Source organism: Sorex fumeus, unplaced genomic scaffold (assembly GCF_029834395.1).
Source record: "Sorex fumeus unplaced genomic scaffold, SorFum_2.1 ptg000063l, whole genome shotgun sequence".
NCBI lineage: Eukaryota > Metazoa > Chordata > Mammalia > Eulipotyphla > Soricidae > Sorex > Sorex fumeus.
In genome coordinates this window covers 44,948,089-44,964,602 of record NW_026606120.1, presented here as the reverse complement: position 1 = coordinate 44,964,602, position 16,514 = coordinate 44,948,089, and the positions used below count along the sequence as shown (strand labels likewise).

General features: G+C 41.9%; 1 protein-coding gene across 3 annotated transcripts in view; it reads right to left on the bottom strand.

Moving 5' to 3' along the window:
• The window catches only part of METTL16 (methyltransferase 16, RNA N6-adenosine), a 73,569-nt gene extending 59,547 nt beyond the window's left edge, over positions 1 to 14,022 (bottom strand). Inside the window, exons 1-4 of one of the 3 annotated variants that reach the window (XM_056127867.1) lie at positions 13,921 to 14,005; positions 10,751 to 10,832; positions 7,731 to 7,760; positions 6,483 to 6,610 (exon numbers count right to left, since the gene is read on the bottom strand). In XM_056127867.1, coding sequence (XP_055983842.1) covers positions 6,483 to 6,610 — 128 coding nt within the window. In that variant the 5' untranslated portion in view covers positions 7,731 to 7,760; positions 10,751 to 10,832; positions 13,921 to 14,005. Of the gene's footprint in view, positions 1 to 6,482; positions 6,611 to 7,730; positions 7,761 to 10,750; positions 10,833 to 13,920 lie in introns of all 3 variants that reach the window. The other 2 variants (XM_056127868.1, XM_056127869.1) reach the window with 2 other exon arrangements.
• Between the last annotated feature and the right edge of the window lie 2,492 nt (positions 14,023 to 16,514).

The following is a 16,514-nucleotide window of genomic DNA, read 5'->3' as shown; positions in this document are numbered from 1 at the left end:
AAAAGGTGTGTGAGTGTATGTGTGTATAACTATTAGGAATTTATTTTGTGTAACATATAGCAAAAGGAATCTAATTCTTCCCCATGGTTGTCCCAAGTGCATCTATTAAAAATCCATTATTTGGGAAAAAAAAAAGTAATCCATCACTCTTAGTCCCATCCCTAATGACATGCAATAACCTTTTATTCTATATACTATAGTTTTTTGTTTTTTTTTTTTTGGAGGGGCCACACCTGGCAATGCTCAGGAACTACTGCTGCTTCTGTGTTCAGGGATCACTCCTGGTGGTGGTGCTCAAGGAGCAATATGGGATGCCAAGAACTGAACTCAGGTCAGCTGCATGCAAGGCAAGAGTCCTACTTGCTGTACCATCTCTCTGGCCACTATACTACAGAGATTTTATATGAAAAAAGAGTATTTTACTTCACAGGCTCTAACAGCACTGTGAGATAATAATATTTTGAGAAATATACAGAAGTAAGGACTGATAAAGACTCACCTGGTCCACTCTGTACTCCCTCTGGAAGGCACTACTGAGTAAAAAGGCAGGAATCCGACCCGCTATTTTGTTTATTTACATTTGTTTTTTTGGTTTAGGGGAAACACCCAGCAATGCTCGGGGCTTACTCTCAGCTCTATGTTCAGAGACCATACATGGTGCTTGGAATCAAATTGAGGTCAGCCACTTGCAAGGCAAGCACCTTAACCCCTGTGCTATATCTCTGGCCCTCACTCCACTGTTTATCCTGAACCTACAATCCTCTGTTTAGATATGTTTGTTTTCCAATGTCTTCCTGTGCCAGACGATAGCCTTTTTTTCCAGTTTCATACAAATATTTCAACTACACTAACTTAACAATATATTTCAATCTCTACCTGAAAACCAACTCACTTACACTTCTCTACCTCTCCATTTGATTTGGAGTCACACCCAGATCCACGCTCAACTCAAAGGGCCATGAAGTGCTGGGGATCAAATCCAGGTCCCCCACATGCCGAGCATGTGCTCCAATTCTTTTTTTTTTTTTTTGCTTTTTGGGTCACACCCGGCGATGCTCAGGGGTTACTCCTGGCTCTGCACTCAGGAGTTACTCCTGGCGGTGCTCAGGGGACCATATGGGATGCTGGGAATCGAACCCGGGTTGGCCGCATGCAAGGCAAACGTCCTACCCGCTGTGCTATCTCTCCAGCCCCTCCAATTCTTTAATCTACCTCTCTGATACTCACTTTGGTGATCTTTTTTCTTTGAGCATCTTTTCTTTGGGCCTTGAAAACCTGTCACTTTTCTCCCCAAAATTCTATAGGAATTATGATTGAGAAGAAATGAAATTTTAGTACATTGACTCTTCCCATTCAGAACTACTGTATGTCCTTACGTCTGTTCATCTCTTCCCCTGGGTACCTAAAGGAAATTCTGCTATTTAGCCCAAATAGTCTTTGTGATTCCTGCCAAATTTCTGCCTGTTTAGTTTGCTATTGTGAAGGGGATCTTTTTTTGCTGCAATTATGTTTTACAATTAGAATCTGGAAAATTATTAATTTTCTTTCATTTTTGCTTTCTAATGTTTGCATTGTTTTGGGTCACACCAGGGTTGTTTGGAGGTACACCCTTGCTCAGGTGACGTTGTGGGGCCAGGGATTATACTTAAGAGCATCCACAAGGAAAGCACACAGTTCAGCTCTTGAGACATGTCCTTTACCCTGTGTTTCATATTCCTTTTTTGTATTATGTATTTAGTAATCATATTATTTACTGAGTGATTTTTTAGGAGGTTCTCACATTTTTTCAGATAACAATAGTCCAGTCACCTAATAAAAATCATAATTTTGAACCAGAGAGATGACTGAGATCTGAAACAACCAGGTTCAACCCTCAATGCCATATGGTCCTCTGAGGACCACTAGAGGCAAACCCTGAGAATCACGCTGGGAGTAGTCCCAAGCACTACCCAGTATGGCCCCCAAAACAAAAGAAGATATATAGATATGCCCACAATATATATATTTATAAAGTCTGTATATGCTATTTGTATAGCTAATGCATAATTCAACATATATACATATTTGTATCAGCTTGTATAAATGTATCATACAAATGTACATTTACATAAGTTTTCTCAAGGCTAGGAAAATGTCTCATAGGAGTCAAGCAAGACCCCTTGTACTCAAGGCCCTAAGTACTAGCCTCTGCACCATGTTGCCCCAGAAGCCTCCAGCACTAGCAGCTCAAGCACTGCTAGGGCCTCCCCTAAATAATAACTTTCTTTTTCTAATGTTTATAACTCAATAAATCAGGAAAGCAGTAGACTGCAACAGAAGTGTTCCAGCCAAGTAATTTCTTTTTATTTTCTTAAAAATAAGGGCCACACAGAACAGTGATTAAATATGTTGCTTTACCAAATACACAAATGAACAAAAGTAATTTTAAGATGTTTTTCAGGGAAAAACAAATCTGTCTCTGAAGGATGGGAAGGAGATAAAGTAAGCTTGAGAAACTATTTTTTTTTAAACTGGGGGCAACAAGAGCTTATATGTGATTGGTTAATATATAGGAGAGAGGGGATGTATTTTCCTTTAAAAAATTATCTTAACTGTTCATAAACATTAGCCCCATTCGGCTTCTTTAGATAGTTGTTAATGATTGTCTGCAATGATACAATATTTTTTATTTTTCATTCTGTTACAATTTTTTTGTTGCCCTTCTCCCTATTTCATCTTTCATTTCTAGAATACACCTATCGAAACTCAGGACCTTCAGATTATGAGACTAACGCGCTGCCTACTGCACTAAGGCCGAGCTGGGTTCGATTCTTCCGCCCCTCGCAGAGAGCCCAGCAAGCTATCAAGAGTATCTCGTCCCCACCGCAAAGCCTGGAAAGCTCCCCGTGACGTATTCGATATGCCAAACACAGTAACAACAAGTCTCATGATGGAGATGTTACTGGGCCCGCTGAGCAAATTGATGAACAACGGAAGGACCTATCTAAACAATCATGAACATGTTATATCCCTGCTTTTAACTCTGGGATTGGGGCACCAGATAGACAAGAAAATGGGTAAGGCACGTGCCTTGCACTTGGCCCACCTGGGTGTGATCCCCAGCACTGCATATGAGGACCCAACCTCCACCAGAAATGGTACTTGAGCACTGTCAGGAGTAAGCCCGGAGCACCAACAGGTATGGCCTCCAAAATAAGCCCAAACCTCACCACCCCTGAACAAACAAACAAACAAACAAACAAACAAAAAAATCCTGAAGACAATAATTTAAGATAAATTGGAGGCCTTTTATTTCACTTGTATCACTTGTCGTCCCGTTGTTCATCAATTTGCTCGAGTGGGCGCCAGTAACTTCTCCATTTGTCCCTGTTTTGTGACTGTGTAGCCCAATGGTGAATTGGTGTAGCCCGTGGCATATTCGATATGCCAAAAACAGTAACAGTAATGGGTCTCATTCCCCTGATCCTGAAAGAGCCCCCCAATAAGCCTTTTATTTATTTTTTTAAAATTCGTTGTTTTTTTTTGGCCACACCCAGCTGTGCTCAGGGTTTTCTCCTGGCTCTGCACTCAGGGATCTTATTTATTTTTATTTTGTGCAGACCCAAGTATCAAACCCGGGGCCTCATTTAAGCAAGGCAAGAGCTCTACTGTTGAGCCAGCCTTAAGTGGATATTATAAAGAAACATGATTCTCTCTATTCCCATCTCTGCCACTTGCCCAGGATAATGGCATACTGTTTCCAATTCAGCACTACTCAGTGTTCATTGCACACACTGTTCCATCTGCCTGCAACATTTCTCTTTCTACCTAGTTAACTCCGATTCATTCTTCAGAGAGCCAAATTATTGCTTCTGTTTCAAATTATTCTTGAAATCCCACCCTTCAATATGATTCTGCAATGCATCCTACAAATTCAGCCACACTAAAAAAATAAGCATTTATTTGTCCACTTGTCCCACTAGAGAGTGAACCTGAAACATGGGTATGGCTTTCTTAGTTATTGTCTTCCTAGAACTCAGCACAAGAGTTAATCAACAGATAAGTACCCCCAAAAAAAAAAAGCGGAAATGAACAAAAATGTACCTGCTCCATAGCTATCAGAATAAATATACACATACATAATTATTAAACAAAAATTTAAGGACAATGATATGGATGATCTAAAAAACAATTACTACCAATTCTAGCTTGGAGAGGGGAATCTCCAAAGTAAGTTACCCAAATATGAATTTTTCAATTATGCAAAGAAAATGTCAAAAGTCTTATTTAAGTGTATTTTACTCTTATGAAATGTATTTAAATGTGCTAAGGAACCCAGCAGTGCTCAGGACTTACTCCTGGCTCTGAACTCAGAGGTCACTCTTGGCGGTACTCAGGGGATCATATAGGGCACCTGGCATCAAACCCAGATCAGCTGTACGTAAGGCAAACATCCTACCCACTAGACTATCCCATTATTTTAAGTGCATTTTAATTCTAGAAGTTGAAGCAATAGCACAGTGAGTAGGGCGTTTGCCTTGCATGCAGTCGACCAGGGTTTGATTCCTCTGCCCCTCTCGGAGAGCCCGGCAAGCTACTGAGAGTATCCCACCCACACGGCAGAGCCTGGGGAACTACCCGTGGCGTATTCGAGATGCCAAAAACAGTAACAAGCCTCACAATGGAGACGTTACTGGTGCCCGCTCGAGCAAATCAATGAACAACGGGAGGACAGTGCTACAATGCATATTTTAATTTTATATGTATTATATTTAATGTAATGTAATATATTCAATATAGCAACATAGTAAGCTGTACAAGTACTTATAATACCTACTTCATTCTAAAAGATGCAGATAAAAAAAAGCCTGAAGATCATATCTCTAGGACAACTTATCTTAACTACTGTGTATTTAAAGGAGAAAGGATGTCATACTCCTTTGAGCATCTGATAAAACTAAGGACTAGCTCCCAGAAAAATAAGTGTATTTTTTAAGTTTCATGATTTTGAGGGTTTCTAAGATTTCTCAGTATATGCTGTGCTCTAGCCCATGTGAAGTTTTGAACTTTCAAGTATCTTCCTCCCTCAAAACAAAGTAAGCACACACTAAAATTAGAATTTGGATTCTTGGAGCTAGAGAGATAGTACAGTGGGAAGGGTGCTTGCCTTGCATGCAGGTGATCTGGGTTTGATTCCCAGCATCCCATATGGTCTCCTGAGCACCTCCAGGAGTAATTCCTGATTGCAGAGCCCAGAGTAACCCAAATAAACAAACAAAAAAAGAATTTGGATTCTTAGAAAGCATCAAGTTTTAGAGCACAATACTAAAGTTTCTACAGTTATTCTGAAACCCCTATTGCGTAAACAATAATTGCGCATAAAAAATTGCTTGTTTTATAAACCAGAAGGAAACATAAAAGCAACTGGAGTAAGCCTCTCAATTTTTGTTTGTTTTTTGTTTTGTGGCCACAACCAGCAGTGCTAAGGGCTTACTCCTTTCTTTGCATTCAGGAATCACTCCTGGCGGGCTGCGGGGGGGTTCTGAGGATCCAACCTAGGATGGCAGCATGCAAGGTAAGTGCCCTACCTCCTTTCCTATTGATTGAGCTTTCTAATCCTCTCATTTTTATAGATTAAAAAGTAGAAACCCATATCACTGAGGTACCAGGAGTAGTACACATTGAATAGGATGCATAATAGAAGGCAACCGATCTCAATTAAAAAAATATTAGCACACAAGACTCAACCCTGTTAGTAATCTCTTATACAAGGGCTCACTGGCTCCAGAGTGAGATACAACAATCTTCACATGCTTTCTCATAAGGAAACCTTTTTTGATCACCTTTAGAGAATTACTAATAACAAGCACTACAAAATAAATTATTTAAGATCTGCTATAGGGGCAGGCTTTGGTAGTGGTTCAAAATAATGTTGACGAGTAAGGTCCAATGGTGATGGGACTGGTATTGGAATGTTGAATGTACTAAATTATGGTGAGCAATCGTTTTTTTTCCCTTTTCTTTTTGGGTCACATCTAGCGATGCACAGGGGTTATTCCTGGCTCTGCACTCAGGAATTACCCCTGGCGGTACTCAGGGAACCATATGGGATGCTGGGAATCAAACTCCAGTCGGGCGCATACAACGCAAACACCCTACCCGCTGTGCTATCACTCCAGCCCCCTATTGTGAACAATCTTATAAAAATAAAATTAAATTTAAAAAAATGTAGAAAACCTGGGTGGGGTGGGCAGGGAGTGAAGGGGGTGGTGGGTATACTAGAGAGAGAGAGAAAAGTAGAAACCCAGAAAGGTTGGTGATTTGTCCAAAGTTAGATGGATTTGTCTGAAGTTAGATGCAATGTATAGGGTCAGTGTTCAGGTCCACTATCCATTCAGTACCCTTCTCTCCACATGGAGATGATTCAAATCATACCAGAACAAACAAATCACAACAGAACATAATCAAACCTAGTATTCATTCATTCTTTACCCATTACCTACCTCACTCTTCCATTAAGATTTATCTGAACATGCTGCTTAAAATCTGGATATTTGGATGCCAGATATGCAAAGTCTGGTGGTTTGTCCTTGTATCTGTTTCTTGCATGCATTGATTTACTTAGAGCCATCTTTAAAAGAAAAAAAAAAGGAGCAGAAGGGTCAGTATAAGTGGTTGCCAAGTCAATAGTCACGGCAACGCATCTTCACCAAACACGTAAAAAAATAAATTTTAAGTTGTTCACAACAAATAAGTACATGAAAAGATTCTCACTATCATTAATCACCAAGGAAACACCTCTCAAAACTTTCTTTTTTTTTGTTTTGTTTTGGGGGCACAGCAATCCTCAGGGCTTACTCCTGGTTCTGCACTCAGGAAGGAAGGAAAGAGAAAAATGAAAAAAAAAACTTGCCTTTAAAGCCTGTGTTCAAGTCCCTTGAACACATACCTCACTTTCTTGAGTCTACTCCTTGCTCTCTTCCACTCTGGAAAAGCCCGTGTTCTCTGCTGAACACGTTCTTCCTCTTTCTCTCCCCTCATATCTAAGTAAATTTTAATAAAAACTAAAAGGTTAAAAAAAAAAGTAATGAGCACTGACAAGGATATGAGAATTCTGCAGTCCTTGTGCAATGTAATATAAAAATGAAATGGCACAACTGCTACAGAAAAAGTTTGGTATTACTATAAAAAGTTAAATATAAAACCAGGTGAAATTTAAGCCAAATCAAACCACTGAAACTTATCGACCCAGTTTTGGAATTCCTGCAGCATTTGGCTGTGTATGTGGCCGGGTGACACCTCCAATTTCCACAATATTGACAGACCAGTAGGAGCACACCAAATTAGATGGGAAAGTAGAAGCTAACTATGCTCAAAAAAAAAATTAACAAAGAAGGCTCAACTAGCAACAGCTTATTAAAACCTTCAGATCAAGACTTTAATGACCCCACTGTGAGATATAACAATTTTCACAAATTTTCTTTTACTGAAGAACTTTTCAAAAATTCCGTTAGTTATTTTGTTGTAACAGTAATATAAAATAAATTATTTTGTTCCTGCTAACAAGGAAGGAGGCTGGGTGGAAGACAGGGAACACTGGTGGAGGAAAGGTCACATGGAGGGAGGACTGGTATGGGAATACTGATGAAAACAATGTATTATGAAGAACTTTATAAACCACAGCGTTTAAATGAGTTTAAAAACAACAACAACACAGGACTGGGGATGAAGCCCGACAGAAGAGTACTTACCTTGCAGGCATAAGATTCTGAGGTGAATTCCTGGTACCAAAAAAAAAGAAAAAAAGTCAAGTATAAAATTACTACTGCATAACCCCCAAACAACTGAAAACAGGGATTTAAATACCGATTTCTACACTAATACTTAAAGCAGCAAATCTCACAATAACCAATAAAGTAGATTTGCTCGAGTGGGCACCAGTCACGTCTCCATTGTGAGACTTGTTGTTATTGTTTTTGGCATATAGAATAAGCCACGGGGAGCTTGCCAGGCTCTGCCGTTCGGGCGGGATACTCTCGGTGGCTTGTTGGGCTCTCGAGAGGGACGGAGGAATCGAACCCGGGTGGGCCACCTGCAAGGCAAATGCCCTAACTGCTGTGCTATGGCTCCAACCAATAAAGTAGATACAACCTAAAATCACTGTCACTGTCCTCCCATTGTTCATCGATTTGCTCAACCAGGCACCAGTAACATCTCCACTGTGAGATTTGTTACTGTGTTTGGCATATCGAGTACATCACGGGTAGATTGCCAGGCTTTGCTGCGTGGGCGAGATACTCTCGGTAGCTTGCTGGGCTCTCCGAGAGGGGCAGACGAATTGAACCCGGGTCAGTCAGGTCGGCCGCGCAAAAGGAAAACACCCTACCACTGGGCTATATACAAATTTAAATACCAAATGCAGTTTTTAAAGTTACACGGGGTAGCAAATACCCATAGTACTTCTGAGGTGAACAAGTTTATTTTATGCCAAGTATCACTGCCACTGTCCTCTGTTGTTCATCAATTTGCTCGAGCGGGTCCAGTAACATCTCCATTTTGAGACTTGTTACTGTGTTTGGCATACTGAATACATCGAAGGTAGCTTGCCAGGATTTGCCATGTGGGCGAGATACTCTCAGTAGCTTGCTAGCCTCTCTGAGAGGGGCAGAAGAATTGAACCCAGGTCGGTCAGGTCGGCTGTGCACAAGGCAAATGCCCTACCACTGGGCTATATACAAATTTAAAATGGTAGCAAATACCCATAGCACTTCTGAAGTAAACAAGTTTATTTTATGCCAAGTGTATAGGGACACAATTAGCAATAGGCAGGATCGCTATTAGAAATTCTGAGGCCTTCCTTCACAACCCAAGTGAAGTTTCCCAATCTTTGAGGCATCCCCTTTCTCCATGTATATCAAATGCTCTGTAAATTGTAAAAAATCACATTGTGATGTGCTGCCCCAAGGCAATACATATATATCAGATAAAATTAGCTCTGAAACATTTACTTCCAGTTTCTTTGTCAAAACATCTTTCCTGATGGCTTATCAGGAAAAGAGGCTTATCAAGAATCTAACAAAAGATAAGAGGTTTATTAAGAATCTAACAGATCTTAGTGTGGTATACATAGGGTAGGGAGATTACTCATGGGGTTGGAGCGCATATTTTGCCTGCAGGAACCCTGGGACTATCACTGGCCCCACTGGGTGTAGCTCCAAAACAAAATCCAAAAGTGGCGCGCGCGCGCGCGCGCGCGCGCGCGCGCGCGCGTGTGTGTGTGTGTGTGTGTGTGTGTGTGTGTGTGTGTGTGTGTGTGAACTTCCCCGATCAGGGTGATGGTTCAGAGGGTTGGAGCATGGTCAGGTCGTTGCATGGTTCCCAGCAATCACCAGAGTGACGATTAAGCAAAATTCCTGAAGTAGCCCCTGAGCATTGCAGAATAACTCAAAAGCAACAAAAATTGAAATTCTGGAAGCTAGAGAGCTAGTTCAGCAGTCAGGGATGCATGCTTCACAAGGGCCAGGACGTGAGTTTGAACTCCAGCACCAAAGCCCCCTGAATTCTACTGGGTAAAGCCTGGGAAGCTTCTGAGTACTGCCAGTAAACCCAGAGGCTCCCAGTAACTGCCAGGGTTGGCCCTGGTGGTTCCTGGCACCACTGGGTCCAAGAAGCTCTGCATTCTTGGGTCCTGGCATGGCTTTAGGCCCGGATACCCAAGCATCACTAGGAGAGACCCCCACAAAACTGGAGCATACTTGGAGGGATCCTCCCTTAAAAAAATTTCACCCAGACAGGGCTGGAGCAATAGCACAGCGAGTAGGCTGTTTGCCTTGCACACGGCCGACCCGGGTTCGATTCCAAGCATCCCATATAGTCCCCTGAGCACCGCCAGGAGAAATTCCTGAGTGCAGAGCCAGGAGTAACCCCTGTGCATTGCCAGGTATGACCCCAAAAGCAAAAAATAAAAAAAATTTTAAAAAAATTAAATTTCACCCACACTACAATATGACGAACCCTAAAAATAATGCTGTGAAAAGTCATGCACAAAAGGAAAAACATTAACCCACTTAGATTAGGTATAAGAATTCATACATGTATGAAATAAAATTGAGGTCACAGGGTTGAGGGAGGGGGAGATGCTGTTACTGTTTAACGGACAGAGGATCTATTTATGATGATGAATAGAATATGCTTGAAAACAGCAAAATTGTGTCTTCCTACAGATTACAGAAAAGAGTTACTGCATCGACAGCAAGAAATACATACTGAAAAAGCTACTGTGTAAATTGGTGAATTTTTAAGCAGCTAGAAATTTAAAAATATGTTAGTGTGTATCCTTGGGTGGTAGGTCATTTTTATTTTACTTTCGTTCTTCATTTTCCACATTTTCTGTAGTGAGTACTCACCTAAACATTGCTCTTTAGGTGCTATATATGCCAGAAACCTAGGGGGTCACCTGATAGTCCTCCGTAACTCACATATCCCAAGAAATCACCAGAATGAGGATTTTCCATCATTATCAAGACAGCCTAGATAATTTAGAGACAGTCACGGTTTCTAAATTGGTCTCCCTAAATCAATTTATTCTCTCCATTCCTTTTTCCATCTGGCAGCAATAATTTCTATTTTGTTTTGTTTGGGGGCCACACCCGGTAGTGCTCAGGATTTACTCCTGACTCTGTGCTCAGGGATTACTCTTGGTGGGATTAGGAGACCATATGAGATGCAGGGGATCGAACCAAGTCAGCTGCGTGCAAAGAAAGTGCCCTACCTGCTGTACTATTTCTCCGGCTCCAGCAATAATTTCTAAACACAAATCTCTACGTCCTCTTCTTTGCCCACGTGTTGAAAATCTGACTCAGGATAAAATTAAAACCACATTACTTTAGAATTCATAGAGGGCCTACACCAATTGTTTCAGCATTTAAGTCATACCATCTTGCTTTCTGTCTCTCCACTCTGGCAAAAGGATCTTTACACAGCTTATTTCTTTGATCTACAATGTTTTTTCCTCCCTTCATCTGATTATCTCTCCCCCTCTTTACTATCCTCTTCAGAAATAAATGGTCAGTTAAACCCTATCTCCTAGCAACAAACAGCTTTCATTTATAGGTTTTGGTGGATATTTTCCTACACTGGAAATCTAACAGCCATTTTCAAAAATGAACTGTCTCACACCAGAACTTCACAAATCATATTCAACTGCCTACCAGCCTTAACGTTTGAGTAGCTCAAAAATACTTTATGCACTTATATCCAACTCAAACTGGTTCTCTTCCCTACTTTGTTTATTGACACCACTGTCTTTCTGTTGTTTAACCAGAATCTTTAGCACCCTTTCACCCTGCCTCAGCCATTCCAAATATACAGCCCTAAACATTCTGCCTACTAATTATTTCTTGACCTTATCCACTTTTCACTCTTCATGATTCCAGGTCTCTAGCTAGGTTATTATTTCTTTCTTAGATTATAACTGGGGAGGGGGGCAGGACGGGAGCACACAGGTGGTACTTAGTCCATGCAGCTCTGTGGTCAGGAATGAACCCTGGCGGTGCTTGAGGGACCATATACCATGCTGGGGATTCTAACCTGGCAGGCTGAGTGCACGGCTAGCGCATTACCTCCTATATTATCTCTTGGATTATTTTTAAGTCTTTAACTGATCTCATTATAACCTCTTTGGCATCTACAATCCACTCTTCACCCAACAGGTAAGTCCTCCCAACCCATGCACATCTAAACATTCCTTTATAAGCCCCTTAGAGGTTTTCTAAAGCTGTTAGTTAGCCTCACAAAATCCAAAATCACCAACAAGGCATATATACCTTTTCTTTCCCTCCACCCTCATTTGTTCATTTTCCCCTCCTACGCTATGCACCAGATATTTTCTCTGCAGCCTCACAGTCTGGTCAACCATCTGCTGTTCATACTGCTTACCAGACTCTCCTCACACTTCCACCATCCCTTCACTTCACAAAGGCCCAGCCCAGTAGGCAGGCCTTCAAATCACACCTTGCAAACCATTTCCTCAGGCAAGCTTTTACTAACACCATGTACTCAGAGATCTAGTTGATACACTACAAAGCACTCAGCAGTTTCTTCAGACTTCAGACCTTTCTGCATACACACACACACACACACACACACACACCCGCAAATTAATCATATTCTTCATTGTACCTTCCTCCCAGTAACTGGTATACAATAAAAAGTTACTGTATGAATGTTGTATGAATAACTGGGGGTGGGTTTAAATAATCACTTGTAATCACTTGGAAATTCCTTAGCACACCAAACTCACATTACCACAAAAATTCACTATATGCATTTCCCCAAATGTACTATATGCCTTTTGCCACTCACATTACCACAGAAATTCACTGTATATATTTTCCACATTTCTAACCTTAACATACCATTTATAAATGATCTGGGAAGAGGGGAACATAAAAGTAGGGCACATCAGATCACCCAAGAAAAAGTTACAAGAAAACCACTTTCCTTTCTTGGAATTTTGGCAAGCAACAACAAAAAATACTCTCTGTTTGGTTTTTTGTTTGGGGCCACAGACTGTGAAGCTCAGGGATTACTACTGGCTCTGCACACAGGAATTACTCCTGGCGGTGTTTGGGGGGCATATAAGATACTGAGGGCTGAGCCCAGGACAGTCGCCTGGAAGGCACTGAAGCCTTTCCTGAGCACCTCCACCTAAATTGTGCAGCAAATGAACAAAACCCTTGTCTCCTTTACTAGCTTCAGTCTTCCACAGAAAACTTACCATCTGGGGACCAAAGAGATAGTACAACAGGAAGGACCTTTGCCTTGCACTGGGCCAAGCCGGTCAGTCCCCAGCATCCCATATTGTCCCCCTGAGCAGAGAGCCAGGAGTGATCCCTGAGCCCAAACTCAAGAGGAGGCCCCAACACTGCCTGTTGTGGCCCCAAAACTAAGAACTGACCCAGTTCACATATCTTGTTTTTTTTTAAAAAAGTGTCCTGTCAGTTAGCTTCATAATGGAAAATATACTATATATGATGTAATTGCGGCATTCCAGAGGCTTAAATAGGTGAGAATGCAGGAGCTTAGTATTTGGTGCAAAAATCCGATGGAATTCTTCACACCCATTCTTTTTTTTTTTCTTAAGTGCAGCGCCATTTATAACAGCAAGACTGAAAACAATCTCAATGTTCAAAACAAGTCAACTGGTTTAAAAATCGGGAGTACATCAATTGTAGACAAGTCATTCCAATCAGATGTAAATGCTTGCTGGAGTTCACACCCACTCTTGAAGAGTAATCCCCATCCTGGCTTTTGAAAGGTTCCGACCGAGGAGTTTTTTCTTCCACGCCAATCAAATCGGTCCCGAGAGCCAAAGTAGTGTACCAGGAAAGCATGGGTTTTGACTGTTTGCTCTTTCCCAGCTCCTAAGTTTGTTTCCTTGGTTTCCCTAGATCCTCAATAGAACCCCCCAACTACTATTTAATACAAAGCAGCCTAGATTCCACTTCAGAATTTCGAATTCTTTCTACAGATATCCACCCCACTTCAACGCTCGTCTCCGTTTTCTCTTGCCTTCCTTCATAAATCCGATTTATCCCTTCAATATCTTCCCTGTCAGTTCTCCCTCTTCTACTTCCACGACCTCATCTACCCCTCAGCTTTCCCGCCTTAATTCTGGGTCTCTCTACACCCCCTCAGTTCCGGGGCAGCTTCCTATTTTTAACTGACCTCCGTGCCATTCGCTACCTCCTACCCCTCAATCCTCCACCACCCCAACACGCACTCACGCTCGCAGCGCGCCTGCACACACAGACACACGTCAGGTCTCCCTCCTCGACCCATAAATCCGCGCCTCTGGCCCAGGCTAAGGGAGTGAGTAATGTGTGTAATCCGTGGGTTTAGTGAACCCGCAAACAGCGTGGACGGTATGAAGTGACTCACCTCAAAGATCAAAGTTTCTGCCAGACTATTACCCTGGCGTGAACCTCTACGACCGGAGAGTCTTAAGCCACCCGCAGCGCGAAGATCCTAGAAACGCAGATGTTACGCTCTCAGGACGCCGCCATCTTAGGAAGTTACCCGGCCTTGTGATTGGGCGAGTAACTCTCGCGCGACCTGTACCAGAGTCTTCCTAAAGAAGGAGCTGTCGCGATATCTGGGCGTGGTCTCCTTTTGGCCGGGAGAGGGGGCGTGGTAGTAAATGGAACGTCTGAATGAAATCTGCTAGGGAACACAGTTTTGTTTTGTTTGGTTTGGTTTGGTTTGGTTTGGTTTGGTTTGGTTTGGTTTGGTTTGGTTTGGTTTGGTTTGGTTTGGTTTTTATGACTTTCTGGGGTTTGGGTGTGGAATATAAGAAGGGTGGGAGAAGGGTTTGCTTTTGGATTTGCTGGAAACCTATTAGTATTTATCATGCAACAGGTCTCTCGTCCTGCTTCGTGTCATTTAACCACTGCAGCTAAAACTGTGAGGTAATAGGAGAGTCATTTACAGAAGAAGAACAAGGAGTCTGAAATATTAATTCTAGTCTTAACATCTTCTGGACTGATAGAGCAGTCCAATACAAGAGAAAAATAGAATAAGATTAAAAGAAAGAACGATCTTAGGACCAGAGAGAGTACAGGGGTGAAGGCCCTGTACTGTATTCGACCAACCTTGATTCCAACCCTGGTCCCCTGAGCACTCCTAGGATGAGTACCTCAGAGTACCCTTTTCCCCTACCGCCCCCACCTCAAAAAAAAAACTATAACATTGACCCTAGAGAAAAATTTCTGAGAATGAGCCCGGTATATGCACCCAGGCTATAAAGAAAATAATCCTTTCAGATATCCTCATCTTTCCCAGTCCCTTTATTTTTCCATCTCGAATGCCTTAACCCAATCCAGAGTTCACCCACCCCTTAAAGAGAATATAAAAAATTGTTTTCCACCTACCTGGGCTTTCTACTTAAGGATACCCTATGCCTCAGCTTTTATCTTTTCTTTTCTTTCCTCAGAGTTTCTACTGCATTTTGGTGTCTCCAAGTCTCTGCTTTGAATCATGACTACTTGAGGACAAGCACCCAAGTACACTCTAACAAGCTGCTTTCAAGTTCACTTTTTTTATTTCCTCATTTGCCTCTAACTGAAAATCTAACAAGTACATTTAATTTCATTTTTTACTCAAGTATGTTAATTTGTATCATCTAAAAGAGGACAAATATTAGAGACCGGAGATACAGAATGATAGTAAGGTGCTTGCCTTACACACTGCCAATCCTAGTTGGATCCTGGCACTATGAGCCCAAGCACTTCCAGCAGTGATTCCTGAGCACTGAGCTAAGAGTAAGTCCTGAGCGTATGGATATGGCCTTAAAACTAAAATAAATAAGCAAAAGAAGATAAGCATTAGTGTGCCCATGTTATAATTATGACAAATGCTAAATGACTTTCAAAATACCCAAATCCAGTGTCAAAAGCAACTCCACACAGGCCTGAGGCCAGTAAAGTCACTAGTTCAACGCATTGGGCTGTCCCACACCCCTGAGTACAATCCACTGACTCTGCTGTTTAAGAACCCAGATGCCACAACTAAGTGTCAGCTCACCACAAATCAAATGTGTGTGTGGTCATGGCAACAACAAGAAAACTGTTGGGTTATTGTAACAGACATTGCAATATTGTTAATAACAGAGCTTTGGACCATGTTTCTACTCCACACCTACACCTAGTATACCTTGGCCAATGTCTCACCATAACTTAGCACCCACACACCTACTCTCTTGGCATTCTCATTTTAAAAAGTGAATCGTAGTTTGGGCTGATAATAACATGGGTAGGATATTTGCGTTGCATATGTCCAACCCAGGTCTGGTCCCTGGCACCCACTAGGGTGCACTGCCAGGAGTGATCCCTGAACACAGAACCAGGAGTAAGCACTGAGCAGTGGCCTAGAATCAAGCAAAAAAATTACTATATTTTGGGTTGTTATGCCCAAGTTCATCGCACCTCGATGAGATAGACAAGATACATAGAACAAAAGTTTATTTCATCATGATGGGCACAGGAATCACAATGGGTCATGGGACTCTAATCTGTTCCACAAATGATTCAGATACTGAGGTTGCAGTTATACTCTAAAACTACATTCCAAAGTGTCAGGTAAGACTATGCAAGATTATAGTTTTAAATTTATATTTAAAACAAAATATGGTTTACAGACATATATCAACAAGGCTTAACTTCATACCTCACACGGGAGCAAATTGTCTATATGGATCAGGGTCAGGGCATACTTTTTGCCATCATAGACTCTGGGGTGTAGCGATAGCACAGCAGTAGGGCGTTTGCCTTGCACGCAGCCAACATGGCCGACCCGAGTTCTATTCCTCCGCCCCTCTCGGAGAGCCCGGCAAGCTACCGAGAGTGTTGGATATGCCAGACACAGTAACAACAAAGTCTCCAATGGAGACGTTACTGGGCCAGCTAGAGCAAATCAATGATCAACAGGAGGGCCTTTACCTTTACTTTACTAGACTCTGGGGTGTAAATCCCAAAATC